Source organism: Xiphophorus hellerii, chromosome 12 (assembly GCF_003331165.1).
Source record: "Xiphophorus hellerii strain 12219 chromosome 12, Xiphophorus_hellerii-4.1, whole genome shotgun sequence".
In the NCBI taxonomy this organism is placed as follows: Eukaryota; Metazoa; Chordata; class Actinopteri; order Cyprinodontiformes; family Poeciliidae; genus Xiphophorus; species Xiphophorus hellerii.
The window spans coordinates 13,641,767-13,664,763 of record NC_045683.1 but is presented as its reverse complement, the minus strand read 5'-3'; the positions used below and the strand labels follow the sequence as shown (position 1 = coordinate 13,664,763).

The window sequence follows — 22,997 nt, the reverse complement described above, 5'->3', positions numbered from 1 at the left end:
ATTTCCAGCTTTTTATAAGCAACTACTGTAATTGTTGATCTTCCATGAGGTAAAACACAAAAAAACATTAAGAATTTTTTTAAGATATCTTCAATCTTCCTTCTCCTGAGCTAATTTTTTTGAGAAATAACAATACACATCAATTCCCTCCAAGCTCTATATTTGCTCTTCGTTGACATGTCAAAGGCTGATCTCATGTACTTGTGGAAACAAAGTGAGAGGATTAGGTTCACCTTCCAAAACAATCCCCCATCTTGTTGAGACAGTCAGTTCAGAGAGGGTGCTGTCATGTTATTAATTTTAATTGTTTTTTCATTAGAGTTACCATTAAATTATCAAAGTTATTAACCGAAGGGACGCTCTCTGCCAAAAACTAATATGGGTTTAAGTGAATTAAGCGACAAATTTAACTGAACCCTAATTAGAAAAGGAATTCATTTTTTAAGTTACACGTTTCCCCTTTTTTAATTCTCATTACATCACTATCTGGCAATGATTTGTCAAAGCAGATATCTAGCACAGTATATGAGACAATTATATTCATCATGCCACATCTAAATTTTTTTTCCCACTGATTATTTAACATCTCTAAATTGAGCATTGAGGGTCATTATTTTCAGCTGACAGTTTTAAATCATCATCGTTTATCTCCCAGTTTTTCAACATCAAGTTACAGTAAGTAGTTTCTTGCAAAATACCACCTCTTTCAGAGTTTAATTAGTTGTGTTGTTAATGTGTTGACTAATCTGAAACGATGCGAGTACAAACAAATTAATCAACCCTCTATTTGTTACACGCAGTCAGTGTTGTATGAGAATAGCGGATGCGGGCAACTTTAAAAGTAGAATACGAAGCAGCCTGAGGGCCTGTTGGAGTGCAGCGGAACATAGCAAGAGTCAAAACTACTGAGTCACTGTGTTAAACATAGATGTCTATATCAACGTCTGTCCCTCCCAAAATAAGCAGCATCATTCCGTCGTCGTAAATTAGCAGCTGCACAACGTGAAATATCTAATCAGGCTATGTACTGATGATCACCTCAGCAGAGACGTCATTTGAAGCAATCAAAATAACTCCGGTAACATCTTCCTCTGGTAGGAAGCCTTGTGTCCGCTGTGATGCAGTAGCTGTATTAGCTGCATCATTCTGTCATAGGTGATATTTTCAGTAAGAAAGCCAAATAGTTGCAGATTGAGTTGCTCTTCTTTAGATCGTACCAGCACAAGCCTGAACCCTTTTCATCAGTTTTTTTAAATTATTTTTTTAAGTTTGTCTTCTAAGTTTATCCTTATTTGAACCAGAGGGGAAAAAAAATCTAAAAGCCACTTAAACCTGCCCCCATTCATCCTCTAACACCAACTCCTTTTATTTACCCCCCCGGCCCGCTGCTATGTTTACCAAAACACAGAGGGCGAAAACGGGTTCATGTTAATAACTTTAATCAAAACTTCAAAATTGCACAAAAGTGTTACAGATTTGATATGCGCAGCATGCCAGCGAGAGACTCAAAGGAATGTAATTATGTATGAAATAATATTTTCACTTCTGGTTTAGAGTTAATCATTTATGTGACTGCAACAAATTGGACCAGCACATGAAGCAGCACAGATTAATTTTTTGTGGAAAATGTTTTTGCCATCAGGTGAATTACTTCCGCTTCAAACAATTGCTTTTTTCCCCTCGTAGGAAGCAGTTTGATAAAGGCAGGTCAAGGTTAAATTGAGGATAATGGCTTAAGAGAATTAATGAGGAAGCGTTTCCTCCCTATTTATTGAACTGCAGGTGCTAATTCCAACAGCACTGTCAATCAGAGAGCAGGGGTTCTGAATGGTCGAACAACCTTTATTACTGATTTTGAGGTTTAAAGAGGGTAAATATTCATGATTACACACACATCATTTTTAATAGTCTCTTTTTGATCTTATCTTCTAATAACAAGTACTAGAAATATGCTCCATCTAATCTTTGTTGGGTTTTTTTGGGGGGGGGTGATTGTAAGTGACATGAACATTAATTTAGAAAAATTACACAAAGATGAGAGATGGAAATTGCGACTTTGCCGAGGATGATTTAACGACCGATCAGGTTACTTTTCATTATAAAAGACCAATAACCCCAGTCATCTGGAAAGTAATTTAGGAGAAAGTTTCAGCAGGAAAACTCTATTATCCTTTCGTTACAAATGATTAAATAAGTGGGCTCCAGTAAATCATAAAAAACATTGCAGGATGACTTTACTGCAGCTTCTGAAATGTAAGTGAATCCTTCAGTGAATTTTGCTGTTGAGACTAAAGCAGCCCTTTGACGTTAAGTGCACAAATACACAGCAAGCTGAAATTGCATTTGTTTGCTGTTACCACTGAATGTTAGGTTTGTGATTGGAATGATACATTGTATATGATCACTTTAGTGGGCACAGGACTCTTTGACAAATCACGTGGAAGTTTTTCTTCTTCCTTCCATATTGCAGTCTAAGGAATAATCTGCTTCTGCGTGGAAAGGATTAGAAACTTGGATATCTTTATTAAATGTCCTTGGGGTTGTTTGACTATTAATCTATTTAAAAATCTATTTAATTTGCAGTATGGCGGATTTTAAATATTAGCTTTTATTCCAGCAACGTACACACTGAATAGCTATACATACCCATCATTTAGATTGAGGCCTTTTATTACATAGAAAAAAAGACATGTTAAGAAAAAGTTAATTTTTCTAAACTAACTGATAGCATAACTATTAGTACCCGCATATTCAAAGTTTTATACGATAAAACTTTGAATATGCGCTTAGTTCCTGGTATAACATCTTACAAGGTTGGAGCATCTACAGAGAACGATATTTGACTATTTCTTTCTGTATGATCATTCTAGACAGTTCAGACTCCTGAGTTCTCTCTTAAGTTTTTTTTCTTCAGCTCATTTAAAAGCTTTTCTATAAAAATTAAATGTGGAGACTTGAGGTGGACATGAAAGAAGATTGATTTGGTGTCTGTTGAACTATTTCTGTGTTGATTTCCACATGTTCACTATCCTGTTGAATAATAACCTAAATTCAGTTTTCAGGTGAGATCCACAAGCTTTTTATTTAATTTCTCCTGATGATAATTCTTCTTGTTTGAGCTCCTGTGGCCTTGAACTCTAACAAAGTTTTCCAAGGTTTTGGAAGAAAACCTAGCCGACGCTATCAAAGATCCTCCACTATGCTTAACAGTGAGTGTGAGATGATTTTCACATGCCTTCATTTTACAGCAGACCCTACTCTTATCTGGTCAAGTATCTGGTGCTTGACCTTTAATTGTCTTGCTCCTAACTATTTGTTTAGTCAGTTTTAACCTTTTCTTCGGTGTTGTAACTTGACAACCTGCAGTAAAATTATTATTTCTTGTACATCTTTGCCAAAAGACAGCTACTATGTATCTGTTTTCCACAGATTCTCCTAGTGGTTAACTTTAGTGTTTGGCTAACCTTAATTCTACTTATACATATTGATGGAAGGTAGTTCAATGTTTGTAAAAGAAGAAAAAAGGTCAGTATTTTACATTGCGTCATATGCAGCTCTAATATACAACTGCCTGCCATCATCTTTTTGTTTGCAGTTTTTTTTTTCCCTTCACGCATAAATACACCATATACCCCCTACCTGCAGCCCCCTGCTCTGTTTACAGCTTTAATCTGTCATTCAGACCAGTAGTTGTGTCTGCCACTGAGCAGGCACAAAGACACCAAACCTTCGCTTGAACCCAAAGTCATGTTAAGCACAGTGTGGCTCGACTTCAACACAAACAAACACACCCGCCCCCTGCTATCTTCATTAACCAGGAAGAGCAGCCAGCGGAATCAACCCCAGACTGAGCGCGGGAGTGGGGCCTCGTCAGTGAATGGAAGGGACAGCAGGGATTTAAATGGTGCTAGTCTTTGATTCTTTTTGTAGTTCTTGTTCAAGGTTTTGCACATCAAGGTAGCAGGCAGTTAAGGAGAGGAAAATCACTGGTATTGATTTGGGAGCTACACGTAGATATATTTCCTATTTTAGAATTCCACATGCATCCCCATCTATGAAATTAGCACATACAGTATATATACATATATAAGAAATTAACGAATATGCTTTTTTTAATCCAGCTTTATAAATGCTCCCCTTTGTGCTCCCATAGTAAAAATTACATTGGCTCAGTCAGTGGTTGTTTTTGATGACTGACCCGTGACATATACCCTCCACCCTACCACAGCTCTGACCTATCGACTGATGTTGGCACACACAGCGGTTTCCTGAGAGCAACCACCGAGCCAGAAGGGCTCGTCGCATGATTAAACTAGATCTAAAAACCTGTCCCACCTCCGCTTTGCCCACATGGGAACCATCCAGGCTGCATCAACCAGAGCAGCATTCAGAAAATCCACAATCCAACAAGCACAGACACTTCATGCAGTGAAATTTGAGCTCCTCTCACAAAGTCTCTGTTTCCACAGGCTGCACAACTGCTGTAAACATTTGTCACGACAGAGTGAGTAACATGAAATGCTTTGTGAAGATGCCACAACTGTACACCATGAGCATTACTATATCATTATAGCTCGCTGACAGGGTTTATTTATGTATGTTCTCGGCATTTTAAAAAAGTATGTTTTTAATTCAATTCAATTCAAAACTACTTTATTGATCCCAAAGGAAAATTAAATGTTGTTGTAACTCATTTAATTAAAAAGTGATTGTTTCAGTGCAAGAAATACTTTATCTAGTCAAAGCCTGAAAACCTGAAATTCTATCACTCATCTGAGTAAAGCAAGTTTAGGAGAATTCCCTTTACAAAAATATTTTTACTTTGGCTACAATTTTATTGTTTCATGCCAAGTTTCCATACTTCCTTGAACTTTTGCACATATTCCTATGTTACAACCAGTATAGCCAATGTATTTGGGGGGATTTTTTGTGTAATAGGGCAACATGCAGTAGTGAATAACTGTGTAGTTTTATACAAATAAAAATCTGAAGTGTGGCGCACACTTGTATTCAGCCCCATTATCTGACTCAAACAGCTGATTGCATATCCAGGCTATGCTTTTCAGAACTTTATTTGCCCAAAATATTGAAAACCATGCATAATTTTATGACATCCATTAAAGTTTCGAATTCAGGTTATAAATATTTTTGCTGTATAAAACTGCTGATTCATATCTAATAGCAGTGGGAATGTACTACCTTGTGCTCAAATCACCATCTGTGCAAATTATTTCAGATGTGTAACCAGCTGCAATGATAGTCGATGGGAGCATAAAAGGAGCCAGTCAAATGGGACCAGTCGAATACGTCCTGGCTCAAAGATGGGGGTTGAGGCAGATCTAAATCAGCTTCAAAGCAACTAATTAGATAAATTGTATATACAGTAATTTATTAACTGCATTAAATCTCTGACTCTGTATGCAATTTGACTTTAGTCGGGGCCGGAAGAGTAGGTCTGGTTTAAAGTCATCTTGCTTCCAAAAGGTAATAATGTAAAGGAAACCATAAAGCGTGTAATTAACTTACCAGATGCTTTCCTCTCTGTCAGTTCAAATAGAGGACTAGATGTCACTCACAGCACTGTCTCTGCAAATGCTGAAACCACTTAAGATCACTGCACTGAGCCAAGAGCATATGGCTCTCTGTGTGGTTTTACAAGCTTTGAATAAAATAGGAAGGCTGTCAACCTGGAGTTTATGCACTGGCTCTAGAAAACTTGGCTTAATATGATGCACAAGCACCTGAAAGATGTACTTGGAGCTCAAGCTTGGCATGATGACTGCTTTCAGTGCTCAACTCTGTGAGCTACTTCAGCCAGTAAAAAAAAGACAGTATATTAAGTATTTCGATAAGGAATTTGATGGATCATTCGGTGCTTGCTTGTCCGCAAGTTTTTTTTTTGTTTTTTTTTCAGTAAATTCACAATCCTTAAACAAGATGGATAAACTCTGTAAGTAGTTTTGTCAGTATGATTATCAGATGGGTTTCCCCCTACCTTTTGCAGCTGTTGTTTGAACAAAATGTTGGACTGTTTACAAAGAACTGCAATTACGGTGCTAATGATTTCCAATTAGACAGTCAGAGACGTATCATTTTCCTCCCTGAAGATGACGGATTCTCAATCTCTGTATCGCCACTCTTAACAGTTACACACACCAGCGAGCTTGCCCTCACACCTGCATGCACATGCATCATTACTGCCAAATATTAAGCCCTCAGACTCCATCATTTCTGGCTTGCACTGGTGTAATAAATGCAAAAAATATCCCATGTCATGGAGCTCATTGTTGGAATCTTTGCTCTCTATTTAGTATTCTTTAAAGCAACTGGCAGATTTCCATTCGTGCCCATCCCTTCTCTTCACCGCCCCAATATAGAATGAGGTTTTATTACTCTTGGTGAACAAAATCCACAGTGTAGGATGAATGTAATTTTACTTTTATTTCGTAGTCAGTGCAAAGAATCATGACTGCATTTATCCATTGGATCATCAGGTCAAATTTATGCTACCCCATACTCTACATGCTTCCATACATACACGCTTTCTGCATACATAACCCACAAACCTCTGTTTCAGTTCTAATACAAATGAGCTATCTGTGTCTCTGTGTTTGTTCTAAATCTAACTAAATCATGCACATTTTGTTTGTCTGTACATGCCTCTACATTCATGATGTTTGCTACAAGGCTGTGCTACCTGCTTTTAACCTTTAGCGATGTGACAATGTTTGTGTCTGTGCTGTGCTTCTGTGTTGTGGAATGGTTGGGCCTGCTTCTTGGCGTGGACAGTTTGCATCAACACTCAGGACACACACACAGAGTTAGCTAACATGGATACCATTAACAAGGAGTTTGGAGGAATGTTTGAAAAGGGTATTTTGCACAAAGAAGAAAAGAGGTTATTTGAGCTATTTTAGGATCTTTGAGAAGAAATATGACAACTTTTGTACCCTAAATATAATTTCCTCTTTCAGTCTTGGTTTCTTTACTCTGTGCTTCCAAGAAGTCAAGTTTCATATGACCTTCAATTTTTTCTGAGTTTTTCTTTGGCGATTGGCTGCTCATTCACTCACTTTCAAATCTTTACCTGAACATAAACCAAATTGCTTGTTTGTTCACTTGATTAAGTCATTTAATGCTGAGTTGTGATTCATTCTGGTGTTAGTATGACTTTAAAAAAATAAAGAAATGAGCCAGTTACAATAGAAAAGTCTTCAATGATTCACTCTAAAACTGTGTATTTATGAACTTTAATCGTATCCTTTCACATGAACACAATAAGTTGCCATCTCTTTTGTTGACTCTGAAAAATACCAAAGAAAAGTTTGTGTTTTTAGAAGATAAAATCGTATTTTGCTGCTAAAACTGGGATTTCCAAAGTTACATTCATCTCTGTTGTTGGGGTTGGGAGCCTCCAATCAATGGGATCCTTAAATAAATGAAAATACAACAGTAAAGCATATTCAAATGTTGCATAGTTGAGAAAACACATGTGTGCAGGACATGTTCTCATGATACAGGGATTAGACTTAATAGTCTTTATAATAAACATAAAATTGAATCACAGTCACACAAGTTACAAAGACCCCCTACTCTTTGGAAGCAAAATATAAAATCTTAAATTTTTGCACAGTGTTTATTGATGTCAGACTACTTTTATGAAATCATTTATCTTAAAAGTAATTCACCTTTGATGTGCTCAAAAACATCTGAACTGATTTTAGGTGTGTATTGGAGGGGGCTGTGTGCTAGAGCAGAATGGTTGATTTAACTTTTTATCTTTTGAGATGCTCCTTATACTCTGGATTTTTAGATGATCCTCATCTCATCCTGGGTGGTTGTTTTGCTAACTCCTTGGCCTGTATATTTTTTCGTATATGTGTGTGTAAAACCAGAGGTTGCTATGAAAGAGTTCTGTTAGTAGACTCTAAAAGATTTTTAAAAATTAAAGTTTATTACGCATTACTTCCAGAACTCTTCCATAATGAAAACATTTGACCATATCTTATATCTCATATAGTCCATGTAGATTTAGTCTGTGGAGAGCTGGGACTACTTGTGTGCTTTGTTTATTGATTTCAAGTCTTTTATTGATACATGCAAAAGCTAATTCTAACCTTTTAGGACTTGAATAAAAAATGCCAGCTCTTTTCATTCTAACTCTACTGAATGAACTGTGTCACTGTGGCTCAAAGCTCTCATATTGCCTTTTTGTTTTGTTCTTGTAGATAAGTACTCTGTGTTGAGGGGTGTAGCGGGCGAGGGGGAGAGAGAGCAATACAAAATGGCATTTAAACATCTCCCCTTTCCAGGTATATAACGACTGTGTGAATGTCTCTCTTTCTGAGGACACAACACAGAGTGACCTGCTTAAACGTGTGTGCTGACTGACTGCCATGTCTTTCTTCTCGCTCACCCCTTCCCCTTCCACCCATCTGTCTCTCCAATTTACTTCTCTTCGATCCACCCTGCCATCTTTCAATCTGCCTGATCTTGTCCGTCACTCATCCTTTTCTGTCTTGGCACGGCTGTTGTTGGTCTGCCTGTGCTTTTGTATTTTTTTGTTTTGTTTTGTTTGTTTGTTTGTTTGAACTGGTTTTAATCTTCTCACCTCACACACACACGCACGCGCACACCCCAAACATACATGTGAACTCCTACACATTGTATCCTCCTTTCTGTCTGTCCCCTTTCAACCCAAATTTGCTGAAACTTCCCACATCATGCACCAACGCCAGGCACAGGCGGACGGTCCCTCTGCCATGCAAGCTGCCGATCCGTGTCCCCATGGCCCCAACGAGCACCCTCTCTCGCTGGGTGGTCAGACCCACAACCAGACCTCCAACACGGCCAACACCGCTGGCTCCACTGCCACCCATTACCAGCCTCCAGCATGCTGCGACATTCCCTGTGCGCTAATTGTACAGCATTCCTACGAACCCACCAACCCCTCTGAGATCACCCCCAAAATGAGAATGACCACCTTCACCACCTCACCTCCCACACCAAGGTTATACATACAATAGAAGATAACAAATATAATCCTTGGTTAGTAAAGCTTGAAGACAACATTGTACATGAATGATCATTTGAAGGGAGATGACTGACAGCAGGAAATGAGACCTAAACTTGTTGCAAAGCTGGAAGCAGAATTACCTCTTTTAAAAAAAAAAAAAAGTTTGTTTACCTGGCATGTTGCCAGATGATTATATATGCAATAATGCCTTGCAGCCATTAGAGGGGGCTTTCTCCATGTTTGGACAAAGAGAGCCCTTCTCCAGCAGACAGTTGAAGTCGCATGGTTTTTACAACATGAAAACTTTGTAATGAGATATACCTTCTATATTACAAAGGCACATGTAAGCCAAAAGAGATTTAGTGATCAATTTGACATTTCATTTTTCAAATTAAACCTTTGCCTTTAACAATGAACCAGGGTATGTAAATATTAGAAATAGTTCATGTGGGAGGTTCTAATCGTTTTCAGATTCAGGGTTAATTTTTCTTCAATATCACAGTGGACTTCATTGCAGATTAATATATATATATAGATATACCTTTAAGAGAGATATATTATAAAAGTATTCAGGTTTTACTGCTTTAATCTTCTATTGCTCGAGGCCACTATTGCTCAGTCCTTATAGGCACCCCTGCATTTCCTCTCACGGACGGCAGAATGACCATTTGTGATTCAATCCTACCTTCCACTTCCCTTTATTTGTGCTGATGCCAATCCCTCTCCTTTACAATTCTTTCCTCCAAACTCCAAACGTGCCTAGTTTAAACACAAACATTAGCAGTCCCTCCGTCCTCGTCTTCCTCCAAAGGTGTCTCATTTAGATGGTACCTAGTGGGCGGAGCCCACTGCTGGTTCCCCTGCTCTGCTCGAGAGTAGGGCCAAAGAATTCAGCCGAACAGACCCCCACAGATGCGATGGAAAACGGTCAGTAAATCTCTGTTTATCCCCAATCTTGTGGCTTCCACCTTGAAAAAAAAATCCTTTCTGATTTTACCCAAATACTATCACTGTGAAATCCAAACCAACCAACCTGTCTCACCCCACTCTGACCACTAGTCCTTCCTCCAAGACCTCTTACAGAAAAAGCTTGGGATCCCAGAAGCACGTTCCCCACAAGTATGTGTGGTAGATGTAAAAATGTAATTTTAGAAACACTTCACTGAACTTTTTATCCCCCCTACTGTTGACCCAAGTCCCCTTCTACTTTATATGCACCTGTCATTCACTGGAAACTGAAATCCCTCCCCCTGCACTCATACTCACCTTTCCTTATGTAGTAAAAGCATGAAACACCTCTCACTAAGCATTACAGCCTTTTCAGTAGTTAAGTTACATGTGAATATAGTCATAAATGTACATTGTAATAAGTTTCATTTATCTGATAAAGTAAATATATTTAAAGCTTAAGTTAATCAATGTGCTTTGAATGGCTAAGATTGTTCAGTAATACATGTAAATCACTGTATGGTTCTATTATAGACATAAGAATTTTAGCAATGAATTATGGCCTGAAAAAAATTCACTTGAAAGTGAGGCGTTAATGTCAAGTGAATATTTTGCAGATAGAGGCCATGATGCAATGTAGTGATGAGAAACTGTTGAGTATTTATCTACAAAGTTACCCCTAAGTTTTGTAGTTAGTCAGGTTTGCTCGATAGTAACGAGACCCTGGAATGGCAGAGCACACAGCATGTCAGCAGTGTGTCGTCTCTGTCCATTCCTGACTATTTGCACTCCCTTTAAGGCCTTGTAGAAGTGTGTTTATGGTTTTTTTTTTTTTATATCCTGACCACAGCTCAGAGTGTCCTTTTCTATTCCTCCCTCCATCCTCCCCCCCTCTTCCTTGTTTTGCTCTCCCCACTTCTTGTCATGTGCATTTTTTTTCCTGTAATCATCAAACGATCATTTGACGCTGTTCTTTCACGTCATGTACATTTTCATGCTGGGTTTCTCAAATACTTTGACTTTATCTTTTTTAAATTGCCCTCCCCTCATCTGCATTTGCCTTTTATTCCACTTTTTGTTTAACTTTATTATTACATATTATTTTTACTGGTTGGATGGATTGCATCCTTGTTGCTGAAAACAAATACACCCCATTGGTTCTCCAAATTCTCTCTCTCTCTACTATATGCCTCACTCTACCCCATGCTGTCTTTATCTTCCTTCCTATATTCTCCACACTTTACTCTCTAATTTTCTTTGTCATTATCTCCCTCTTTCTATATCCTTTCTTCACTTCTGTCCATCCTTCCTTGAACATTGCCTACAATTCTTTTTTTATCCAAATTCATCCTTCCTCTCCTATACTGATGTATAAATTTTTCCTCCCATTGATCTCTACTCTCCCTGCATTTGTCATCGTCACTTCCTCCTCTTCTTTCTTCTCTTTCCAACCCTCCCAACCCTGCAGGACGATAAGGAGATCGACCTGGAGCACCTACACCGCAGGGTTAACAGCCTGTGCACCGAGGACGAAAGCCCCCACAAGCAGTTCTCCACCTCTTCCGTCGATTTAACCCCCCTTGACATGGATGCACTTCCTGCTGCACGACAGGCGCTCGAGCAGATCAGCGACTTCCGCAACACACACATCACTACCACCACCTTTATCCCTGAGCAGATCCAGACCCTGAGCCGCAGCCTGTCCGCCAAAGCCGCAGCTGGGTTTTCCTCTGGTTTTGGTGGTGGCACCAGCCTTCAGGACCACCGAACTGGTGGGGTGGGCCCCTTCAGGCAGAGGGCCCCAAATGGTGGCTTCTTCCGCAGTCCCATTAAAACTATGTCCTCTATTCCTTACCAGCCAACAGGTCCAGGACCCAATTTTGGATACGGCAACGATCCAGACAGGGGCACCTCCATTTGAGGTGTTGCAATGGATAGAGTTGGTTTGGGAGGAGAAGTAAGAGGAAGAGGTGGTCTGAGTATGTCATGGGGTGGTTGAACAAATATTTCATGGCTAGGCTAACATGTCAGAGGATATATATGTGTAAACAGGAATATTTGTTTCTGTTTTTAGTTTTTGCTCGGGTATCCAGAGGTGTTAATTTTGTATGTGGGGGTAAAAAACGAAAAAGGTGGAGGTCTGGATGGGTATTCTTCATCCTCCCACAAACAATGCATCTCTACTTTATTGTTGTCGTTGTTGTGATTGTTTGGGGGATTATTTTGGGAGTTACATCTGAGAGGGGACCTATTTTTTATTGATGTTTTAGTTCTCTGACATGAGGACTTTCTTATGTACTGCTGAAATGACCTGACACTTTTTGCTGTATGAACACCCTCTTGGTGGGTTTAGTCAAAAACTAGTTTAACACCAAGACCTACCCCCTTGTTAGCTGCGGAGTTGCCATTGATGAAGAATTTTAGCTCTCTTAATCCATGAAATAATTTTCAGGGGTTTTGACTGCTAACAAAAATGAGGCATTAATATTATGAAAATAAAACACAAGGTGTTGTCTTGAAATCGACGATTAATTATCTCTGGTTTAATGCTGCCTTTTCACTATGTGAGAGGCTGGACTCATTGTTCTCTTCACTGGTGTTGTTGTATCAATGCCTTTGGTTCTGAATATGTAAGGTATTCCAAGATAATATCCATGCGAGGGAACCTGACCGAGACATAAGACCTAGCAGGCGAACACATGTTGACACCTCCACGGTGCATCAGTGAGAAAATTGTTGAAATGCCATGACAGTGTAACAGTGTGACACTGTAACTCACCAGTTTTGGTGCATCAATCTTTAAAGTCCTTCTGCCATTTTTGGTGCATCAGCCTGAAACTGTTTTCACCACTTTGATGCACATTAAACTCTTTGTCAATCCTTCTGCACTGTACCAGTGCCCACAGACCTGTAAGTGATTGTATGTAGATCTTACCTTTTATTTTTGCTCACCTGTATTGTGCTATCTGCTTTTTGAGTCAAGGTGAGATGCTCCAACCAGACTCTGAGGTATAGGTGAAATGGACATTCATAAAAAGCAGCTGAAAAAGTGGGGAAAAAAAGACGAGCTGAAAGACTTCACAAAGCTTATGCTTATTATATGTCTTTTATTGAGTTTTGTTTTAAAAAAAAAAGATTTTAATGCGTGGAATGTGTTTTGGTCAGGAAGTACAAAAAAATTTCACATTGTTCTGAGCTGTCTACTTGTTTTTATTTCCTCTCTCTGAGCAAACTTTGGAAAAACTGCTAAACAATTGCTGTAGTCTCTGATTTTGTGTCACACTCAAACTTCTGCTCTTTGATTTTTCTCTGTTTTGATTAACCTTTTAGTGCTACCATAGCTCCGGTGTTTAGACGATAAAAGCTCACTCTGCAATGTCATGTCACATCCAAGAATCATGAATTGCATCTTATCAGGTTCAAGTGCTGAAATGAAGTATAATCTGTGTTTGAGGCAAAGCCAGTGCAACAATGTTTTCAGTACAAGCCTTATGTGACCGCCAGCTGGAAATCCCCTCCTAGCATCCAGGAAACCCCAAACCACTGCTGTGTACTGGAAACATTGAAAAGCAGCAAATCTTTGTAGAGATGGAGATCAAGGCAATGTCCTGAAGGATCAGTGATCATCAGAACCTAATGAGTCCAAAATACTCTTCAATTTCATGTTTTCCACAGAAAAGGTACTAGTTATATAACTTGTTTTTTAAGTGCCAATTAATTAAAACAAAACCATTAAGGTGCATTCTTTTGGTGGGGAGTGGGAGTGGAGCATTTTTGTGGATTACTTTGTGGATTAAAGGACAGGTTGTTAAGGTGGAACCAAACCTTTTTATTTCACTAACACTGTATTAATAATTGGTAATGTTAGTTGTTTAGAACAAGTTTTTGGTTTCTTATCTTTTTGAGCTAAAGCTGCAAACTGTTGTGTGTAGAGAATTCAGTCAAACCACAGTGTTTTGAAGCAAGCATTGTTAGGGTTTCTTTTCTTATATTAGAATACAGTCGGGCTATTGAATGACAAATAGGACACATACATTTAAAAAGATTTATTTAGTATAAATGAAAGAGACATTATGAAAATGTATATTTTACATGTTGATGCTATTTTTGTTTAACAAAAAAGAAAAGACTATATCATGTCGAGCTTTAGTACTGAGTTGAGCAGATAAATTACTGCCTTTGGTTCTCCCTGTCCTGCCCATGGTAAACATAAACATACACACCAATCACACCGATGGTTTTCTTTTTCTTTTTTTTTTATCATATCATTCAGACTTTTTTTTTTCTGGCTAAATAACAAAACTTGGCAAGTTCACTAAAAAGAAAGCATGCACAAACTTGCTGTTTTAGCTGTCTGTTAACATTTTTGATTTCTTACATAGAACTACAGGATTTACTTGATAATTTTCCAGAATTTATGATGTACAGTATTTAATATAGGCCTATTTTGTTGTATGTGTTGCATAATATTCAAAAACCGAAACAAACTGGGGCCTCTGTTACAAGTGGCAAAGCTTTCTGTGTATAATTTGTCTAATAAACAGGTTTTCTACAGTGGGATGTATTTCTTGTGTTTGCTTACCGGACAACCAGCAAGGTGGGACAAAAATTACAAATGACTCCTTTAGCATGTTTTTTTTTTACACATAATAAAAATGCAATTTTCAGAGTAACTGTAGACATTACTGTATGATAATGTGTTTTTATGTGAACAGTAGAATGGCAAAGAATTACTGTTTTATACCTGACACTTTTCCTCTTTGTCAATAGATGTTTTTAATTTTTATTTTCCTGGACTCTTCCTAACTCTACAAGAGATATCTTACTGGTAAATTAAACTACACTGGTAAGTGCACACAGTTACAGTCGTTTACAGTAGCATTCCTACTTTTTTGGACTTTATAACATTTTGTTCCATTACTAACACAAACTATAATAATTATTGTCATATCACACAAGAAAAATATAATGTAATGCAGATTTCTGGAGTGCAAGTAAACTAAGTTGTTTACAAAAGAAATGCCTGCAAATATCTATCGTCTGTCTGACCATCAAAATTTTGTCTTGAAGATTTTTATTTTTCAAAACAAATAATTACTTGATTAATATGACTGGGATTCAATCAGACCTGTTTGTTTTTCCCTCAGATCACTGTTTGTTGTGACTAGGTGCTAATATAGACAAAGTAAATTGAACCAAGGTTTCACTGTGGAATTTCTCTTAGTGCTGTTGCCTCGCAACAAGATGGTAATCTCAGACTGAAGCCTTTCAATGTGGAGTTTGTATGTTTGTCTGTCCCAGTACATTTAGGCGTTTCTCTCCTGGGGGAGGCTGGGTTGGCTCTTTGTTGACCTGTGATGGACTGGCGACTGGCTTGGGGAAGACCTGATGAAGACACACATGACCCCCTCCTGGCCCTATAAGGATTAAGCAGGTATATAAAATCAATGGATGAGTTTAACTTAAAGGGGAACAAACTTTAGTCCAAGAAGGCATCAAACACAATTACCACATCGTTTGCCAGGTTAATGTAGGAATGTTAATGTAGCTTTGCTTTTGCATTAAATCATCTGTATAACATTTTTTAAATAATTTTTGTTGAAGTTATATTTTTATAAGTAAAAGTTTTAACGTTTAAGGCTTAGTGCCATTTCATGGTCTCTCATTTTAAATTTCTCATAACTTCAAAGGCTATTTTCCTGCAGTTCACAGCTGAATAGATCCAGACAACTGAGAACTGCATCCTCTCAAGTTCACTGGAGCATTATACTGAAGTAGCATTTATTCACCAGACAGTGGCGCTGTTTAGCTTTTCCAGTTATCTCGGATATCCCTTCTTCAGCTTTAGAACCATGTTTTGTTGGGAAATAATGTTAATCAGAGACAAAAAAAAAAACACTAGTTAAAGAATCTAGTCTTAGTTAGCTATGAAGCTGTGAGATTTGCAGAAAAGGACAGATTAAATAAAACTGACATTAACATGCCTCAGCCTTCTGGAGAGTTGAGATTAATCTTGCCTTCACTAATTTCACTGTAAATCAACAACAGAAAATCTATATGGGTGCAAAGTCTGGCATTTAGCACATTGCTAATGGAAACTTACATCAGGGGCACGTCATGACTGGGGCCCCAATTCATTCTCATTATTTATTTAATAAATAGGAGCAACTATTAGAACATTGTCTCAATGCAGACAAAGAAATGACGTAACATTTATTTACTGATGATGAGTTTGCAACCTATGGAAAATGACAGAAGCAGAAATAATTATGTACATATTGCCATTATACTTGTTACTATTAACTATCAAAACTATTATCATCCGTCAGCTAATTTTAATTCTAAATAAAGTGAAATTTACATTTTTGAATAGTAAAATTATCTTACATTTTTATCCTAGATGGAACTACATACAAGATACTGAGTCTGGATCTTGAACAGTCTGTGGAAACGATTCATTCTCCCAATAAAAAAGTAAAGGAATTCCATCCTCCCACACACAGCTTTCAGAAATATGCACAACACAAAGGATCAAAATCATTTTTAGCATCATAGAGTAATTCGTTCTATATAATAGCAATGTTAAAAACATTACAAAGATGAAATATTAAACGATTCATAATAACAATTTGTGAACTCTCTCCGCTCCCGACCAAAAACAACCAGAGACAGGAGCAGTGATGGGACATTCGGAAGCCAGGCTTCGAGGCATGTACCTAGTAAAAGGGGGCGTGTCAGATGAAGCCCCGCTCGCTTAAAACCATCTGACTGACAATAAACGATGCCTCTCATTGGACACATTGTTTTGGGTGCCGATTTTCAAAATAAAAGCGCCATGAGCCGTGCTGCTTCTTGGTTTGTTATAGGTAATTTGGTAACATCTGATGAGAGTGTTTGCCATCAGCAGCAGCTGAAATGGAGCCAACAGCAAACAAACAAACAAAAAAACCCTCTCCTATTTGGGAATACTTTGATATGACAGCTCACAATAAGCTTCGGTTTATATAAAACCCTCCAGAAAACTTATAGAAGTTTGAAAAATATACATGTTGTTATTTGATCAACAAAGACACGTCGATCTCACAAAGCAAAAACAGATTGAAAGTTATTGGGATGTTAAATTTCTGTAACTATAAACAATCGGAACCGGAAGTCATAAACAGAAAATAAAGTTAGAAGAATTTTAGTTTTTCAGGAAGTCATAGAAACAAAATACTGTGTGCTATGCCCCAACAATCACTGCACTCCCAAGACACTAAAGCAATATTGCTAAATCAGTTCATAAGATAAATGAAAACACAGTCTTAGCAAACAACGTTATTGTAACATATTGCATACACAACATTTTAATATTTTCTTAAAGTAGCATTTATTTGAGTGACCAGGCCGTCACTGTTTCAGTGCAACAGCAGATGTCCCTAGTGCGTAATGAACCTTTGGGCAAAGCAGTGGGCTGGAATGCTTCATTGCTTCATGAGGCTTAATTTATCCATTACTGTAATCAGGAGGAAGGTCAATTTCACACAGGAAAGCCAAATTATACACCGTCATCTGTGGCAATGCTGATTAGTCTGAGCATTCACAACAGGAAAGCTGTAGCGGTAGCAGAGAGTTAGGGGGGAAGGAGGCGGTGCATGAGAAGCGATATTGTGATTGACAGCGCTAAGACCCACCTGCCGGCTCTGATTGGTTGTTTCTAGTTAGCGCTGGGAGAAAACAGATGAGCTCGACTGTTCCACAGATTGTCTGTCTCATACCATACTGTCACAAGATAGTGACTGTAGCCAAAGTCATAATAATTAGAAATAAAATTATTTCACTCTGTGTAATGATTTTCTGAAACGAGCGGCAGAAATATATAACTTTTTATGATATTGTTTATTTATTGTTTGTTTTTTAGATGCAGCTGTACAACATACACCCTCAACACATCGAGCTGACTTGCAAAACAAATAGATTTGAAGTTAGCTGCAGATAAAAAAAAAGGGGCGTTAGCACAGAAACATCTCATCACAGGCGGTCTTACATTTGTATTTACAGGATTCTTGAAAGATTATTATGAGATCCCTGCCCACCTCCCCGCCTCGTGCCCGGCGCGCCCCAGTCTCCAGGGAGATGGGAATGAGAGGGGGCAGCACGCAGACTCCTCTTGCGCATTGGAATGGGAGGCCGTCCCTCTCTCTCCCCTTGAAGGAGCTTCCCCCCTCAGCCGTGACCAATGGAACATAGAGTCTCCATTGTGGCTGAGACACTTTAATAATCGCCAGCTACAATATCCAACCTGTCGGTAGCTTCAGGAGCCCAGCCCGGCCCGTTGGACGCGGGGGGGAGGCTCAGTGGTGGGGAGAGGAGGGGGCGAACGCTCGGCGCCAGACCTCCACCCCTAAAGATGTCCCCGCGATGAATAAATGAATAAAAAGTAGAAATGACTGAGGTCAGGCTGTCTCTGAAATTGTGCGATTTATTCTCTGCAATTATGTTTTTCCTTCTTTATAAATTGCCGTGACAATATTCCTTGGGCTTCTGAACCAAAGGAGACAGTTGTCAGGCACCATCTGACCAAGTGTAATAATTGAATCTTGATATAGTCATTGGGTTATCTAATGTAAAAAAAAAATAAAAAAAAATGCGGCTCAGGGGTAAAACCGTCCTGACTGCCTCCTTGGTCATCCTTCCTCAAACACTAATCATTTGCTGTAATCTTTTCATAATAAATCCGCTCAGGCAATCAGCCTTAATAGCTTATTTCCACTTAGTGACTTGGTTAATTGGTGGGAGGTTTGCACGTAAGAAAATTATATAAATGATATAATGTACAGACAACAGAGGTACGATCTAAGCAACGGTTTTATTTATTTTTATTTATTTATTTTTTTTTTTACTTTCTTTTTGCCAGTTAGCTGTAGCCCCCTGTGTTGTATGTGGCAAAAAAAACAACAACCTTGCATCAAATTCGTTATATTTAAGCGAATTTGCAATGTGCATAAGTCTGTCTGTGTCATGCTTGTGCGTCCTCACCATCTTGCTCACTGCGCGCCACAATACAGTCCGATCGGAGCGCCAGACCTCAACTCGTGTTTCAGTTCCCTGTGAAGCCCTTTTCTCACCGACAGGGCGTTCCGAGAGCCGGATCAAAAGGTTTTGAACCAAATACAAAGAAAAAATGGAAACTAGAGATGATCCTGGATTTAACAAATCCACAATGAATGCGCGAGCCCGAGCAACCTCAAATATTTTCGCCTCAAAAAAAATAAATCGTTTAACGTTGACTTCAGGGCTTCCTTAACTTTCTAGTCCTAAATTTTACTTTATTCAGTTCCAAACGGGACTTTTGTGTCATGTAAAGCGCAACATTTTTTTTCTGGTGGTTTAGGCTACAACTGAATTTTGGATTGTGTTAAATGTTAATCATAATTACTTAAAATATAGCAAACTATTTGTTTGCAGAGGTCAAAGTCTAACATTATTGGGCATTTTTAAAGAAAAACTATTTTTAAGCATGTGCACATGAATTTAACTATATTTAAATTAAAGAAAGTATTACCATTAAAAGTTAAACAATTCAAACCAGATTTGCAAGATTATTTAAGCAGTTATAGTTAAGCCGGGTTTTGGAATTCCACTAATTTAATCAAACTAGACACTAATTCACTTTGCATTCAACGACTATGCAACTATAGCAAAAACAGCAGGATAAAAATATTAATTTCCAATGCAGGATTTCTCAAAATATAAAGTTTTAAAAAGCACTCCAAAAGTATGAACACGAGGGAAACGACCAGGAAGATAAGAACCACCAATAGAAGACAACAAGCAAACAGGATCGACACAAATAAGCAAATTTCAAGTTGACTTGTTAACGTCACTGTTCATTACATTGAAGATATTCTTGTATGATTTTGGAGTGATAAAGTGTTATATTAGAGGATATAGTTGACTTGTGCATAACTGAGTTACTGTACGCAAAATATTCTCTAAGCTTATTACCTTGGCTCATGTTACATGGCCAGCCATGCAGAGGCGGCCCTATTTTGGGCCCCTGGGCGAACCACCTTTCTGGCGCCTCCCAGGACCCCAACCACTGGCAGAGTTGACAATGAAGTTGTCCACCAGTATATTAACTTCCAAACATTTAGCTACATAATCACATGTTCTTTCCTGCAGCTGAACACATGTAAATCTCACTGAAAAACAAGTATGAGCAAAAAACAGTAATACAAATAGAAATTGCGTACCTTGGACACACTAACAAAAGAATTTACCACAATGAATTAAAAAAAAATCTAATTTTATCAGATTAGTTTAACTGATTTTCAAGCAAAGTACGTTTGTGTCTTTAAGCTGTTAAACTTAAATAATTATTTCTTGCCAATTAATTATTAAATATCTACCGAGATCAAACTGAAATTGATGCACCACTTTTATTCATTAAATCTGTTTGTTCTCACTTGTCAGTGCAGATAAAACAAGATTCATCTGCGATCCAGCCCCGTTGACTCGCTTACAGCACTCTAATCACACTGCGCATTCAGTGCCAATCGCTGGGTTCTTAACTAGGGAGGCCAATTGACCCTGCTGAACTTTTCTAGCTGCCCCTTTTTTTCCCTTCTGACTGCCCCACCTCCATGTCGGAGACGCAACACAGGCGCAGTGAGAGGTCAGGTGAGGATCCTGTTTCATCCACGCACGTCTCGCGCGGTGCACCCTCCTTTACTAAGCCCCTCATGACTTGCACGTGCGTCCGGTGGGAGGTTCCCCTACCACCCCGTTTGCGTCAAGCACTCCCTAAATCGTAATGTTATCATAAACAGTCCCACCTCAACGACCCATAATCACCTCTCAGGCTTTTTTTTACCGAGACATCTCATTGGACGTGAACACGCGACCAGCGCGAGGAGGGGGGCTTCCAGACGCGTGCCGCTTTTTAAGCCGACGCAGCGCCTTGAGACACCAGAGAAGGAGTCCCGCACGCGACCCGAAAGCCTCTTACACACACACAAACACACAAACTGTGCGCAATTGTGAATTCCTAGGAACATCTCCTAATACAGTTATAGGGGGAAAGTTTTCTTGTTATTTTGGAAATATGGATGTGTTAACGGTGGAAGAGTGGAGTAAAGGCGCGCGGGAGGTTGCAGCTCTAGGTGCGCTGCAACAGGAACGCGTCAGCACCGGGGTGGTGGAGAGGGGAGGGAACCATCAACTCGAGGTGTCCCGCTACGACCCGGGACATACGCTCGTGGACGGCGGCAGTGACCCACGCGCCTGGCTAACCGACGCTTCTGGCACCTGCGCGGCACACGCCACATCACCCGACTACCTGCGGCACTCGCCCTGTCCGAGCACCGGCTCCTACCAGGGTGAGAGACCTCATTACACTTGAATACATCAGATAGGAGCGATTAATGTCATTGATTAGGTATTGATACTTCTCTTTTTTTAAATTAGAGTTTTAGATGTTTTACACATTTAAATTTTGATATGGGACTTTTGACTAGTAAAAGTAAGAACACGCGAAATAAATCATTTATTTCCATTTGATTCATTAGTTGTTGTTGTTGTTTTTAAAACTTTTTCGTAATAGGGAATTCAATTATTGTCATTTATTAACTAGTTATTTTTCGCTCTGCTTATTTCAGAGAGTTGTTCCCCCGGGTCCTCGGGCCATCCCAGCCCTCCCATTCACAGAAGATCTGCCAAGAATCCCTCCTCTTCCTCGCTCAAAGTCAGGGACCTGTGCCGCCTCAAAGGCACCATCACAGGGCCAGAAGAAGAGGCCCCCCTGAGGCAGAGAGCGCAGTCCAGCAAGCCCGTCAGCGGCGTCCAGAGGCAGAGGCGGGTGGCCGCCAATGCACGTGAGAGGAGGCGCATGCACGGGCTGAACCACGCGTTCGACGAACTGCGCAGCGTCATCCCGGCGTTCGACAATGACAAAAAACTCTCCAAGTACGAAACTCTGCAGATGGCGCAGATTTACATCAACGCTCTGGCCGAGTTGCTGCAAGGTCCGGTGTCCACCAACAATGAAAACTCCGACGGTTCACCAAAGCGTGATATTTTGCTGTCACCCGCAGATGGTTTTGAAGGGGCAAAAGAAAGGGCTGCCCAGTCGCCGTCACTTACCTGCAGGACAGCGGTGGCTCTGCCCCTCTCTGGTGATGCCATACCTGTTCACATCAACGGGATGCCATTCCGCTCCTCATTCCAAGAAAACTCATTCACTGGCAGAGTTGAAAAAGCGATGTGTTCCCCTTCTTCCTCGTCCTCACTTGTCGGGAATGGGAGGAAAGAGTCTCCACGAAGCGACGGGGAGTTTTCCCCGCGCTCCCACTTCAGTGACTCGGATGAAATAGCAATGGAGCTCCACTCAAGTGAAGAAGATGATCTGTCGGAAATCAAGCTACCCAGCCACCGTCATCCCACCGTGTCATTCTAAATAGTTTTTTGAATAAAAAAGACTAAATAAAAATAGTTCACTGCAACAGAATTGACCAAATTTCATTAAACCGTGTCAATAGCACCTACAGCCTTGTAACTTCAGAGGGAAAATATTTCTCCTTTGTTTTTCATTTCGCAAAGAAAAAAAAAGTTTCTTGTGTCCGCAATAACTGTTGTTACTTTGTTCGAAAGGCCTGATTCGGTTCTGCCAACACACACACCCACACACACACACAGATATATATATATATATATATATATATATATATATATATATATATATATATATATATATATAATCCAGCAATTTCAAATTTCCATAAAGACGTGGGTGGACGACCCCTCTGCCATGTCGCGCACAGCACCGCCATGGGCATTTCCCACGTCCATCCGACCAAAACTCTGTCTTCCACAAAAACAGGCCTTTATTGACTGTTTCGTTCTTTTTTGCTTACGTGAGATTTATATGTAAAAATAATTTGAAATTGTTCTTGACTTTTGTTTTTCATTTGAAAATTCGTTTGTATTATGTATTTTATTTTGCAACTTCTAAAGTTTAGAACATGCACTTTAAATATTCGGGCCAGAGGCTAAA

The 22,997-nt window shown here is 39.3% G+C and overlaps 2 protein-coding genes across 5 annotated transcripts in view; both read left to right on the top strand.

Moving 5' to 3' along the window:
* Positions 1 to 14,521, top strand: part of grid2 (glutamate receptor, ionotropic, delta 2) — a 453,461-nt gene extending 438,940 nt beyond the window's left edge. The window contains exons 16-17 of one of the 4 annotated variants that reach the window (XR_004341186.1): positions 8,229 to 8,312; positions 11,433 to 11,539. Coding sequence is in view for 3 of the 4 variants with exons in the window: in XM_032578330.1 (XP_032434221.1) it covers positions 11,433 to 11,885 (453 nt within the window). In the remaining variant the exon portion in view is untranslated. Of the gene's footprint in view, positions 1 to 8,228; positions 8,313 to 8,738; positions 9,049 to 11,432 lie in introns of all 4 variants that reach the window. The other 3 variants (XM_032578331.1, XM_032578332.1, XM_032578330.1) reach the window with 3 other exon arrangements.
* A 6,134-nt stretch (positions 14,522 to 20,655) lies between these two features.
* Positions 20,656 to 22,652, top strand: atoh1a (atonal bHLH transcription factor 1a). Its single transcript, XM_032577724.1, has 2 exons — positions 20,656 to 21,324; positions 21,604 to 22,652. The coding sequence occupies exons 1-2, from the start codon at positions 21,051 to 21,053 to the stop codon at positions 22,398 to 22,400; spliced, it is 1,071 nt and encodes a 356-aa protein (XP_032433615.1). The 5' UTR covers positions 20,656 to 21,050; the 3' UTR covers positions 22,401 to 22,652.
* The last annotated feature ends 345 nt before the right edge of the window (positions 22,653 to 22,997 follow it).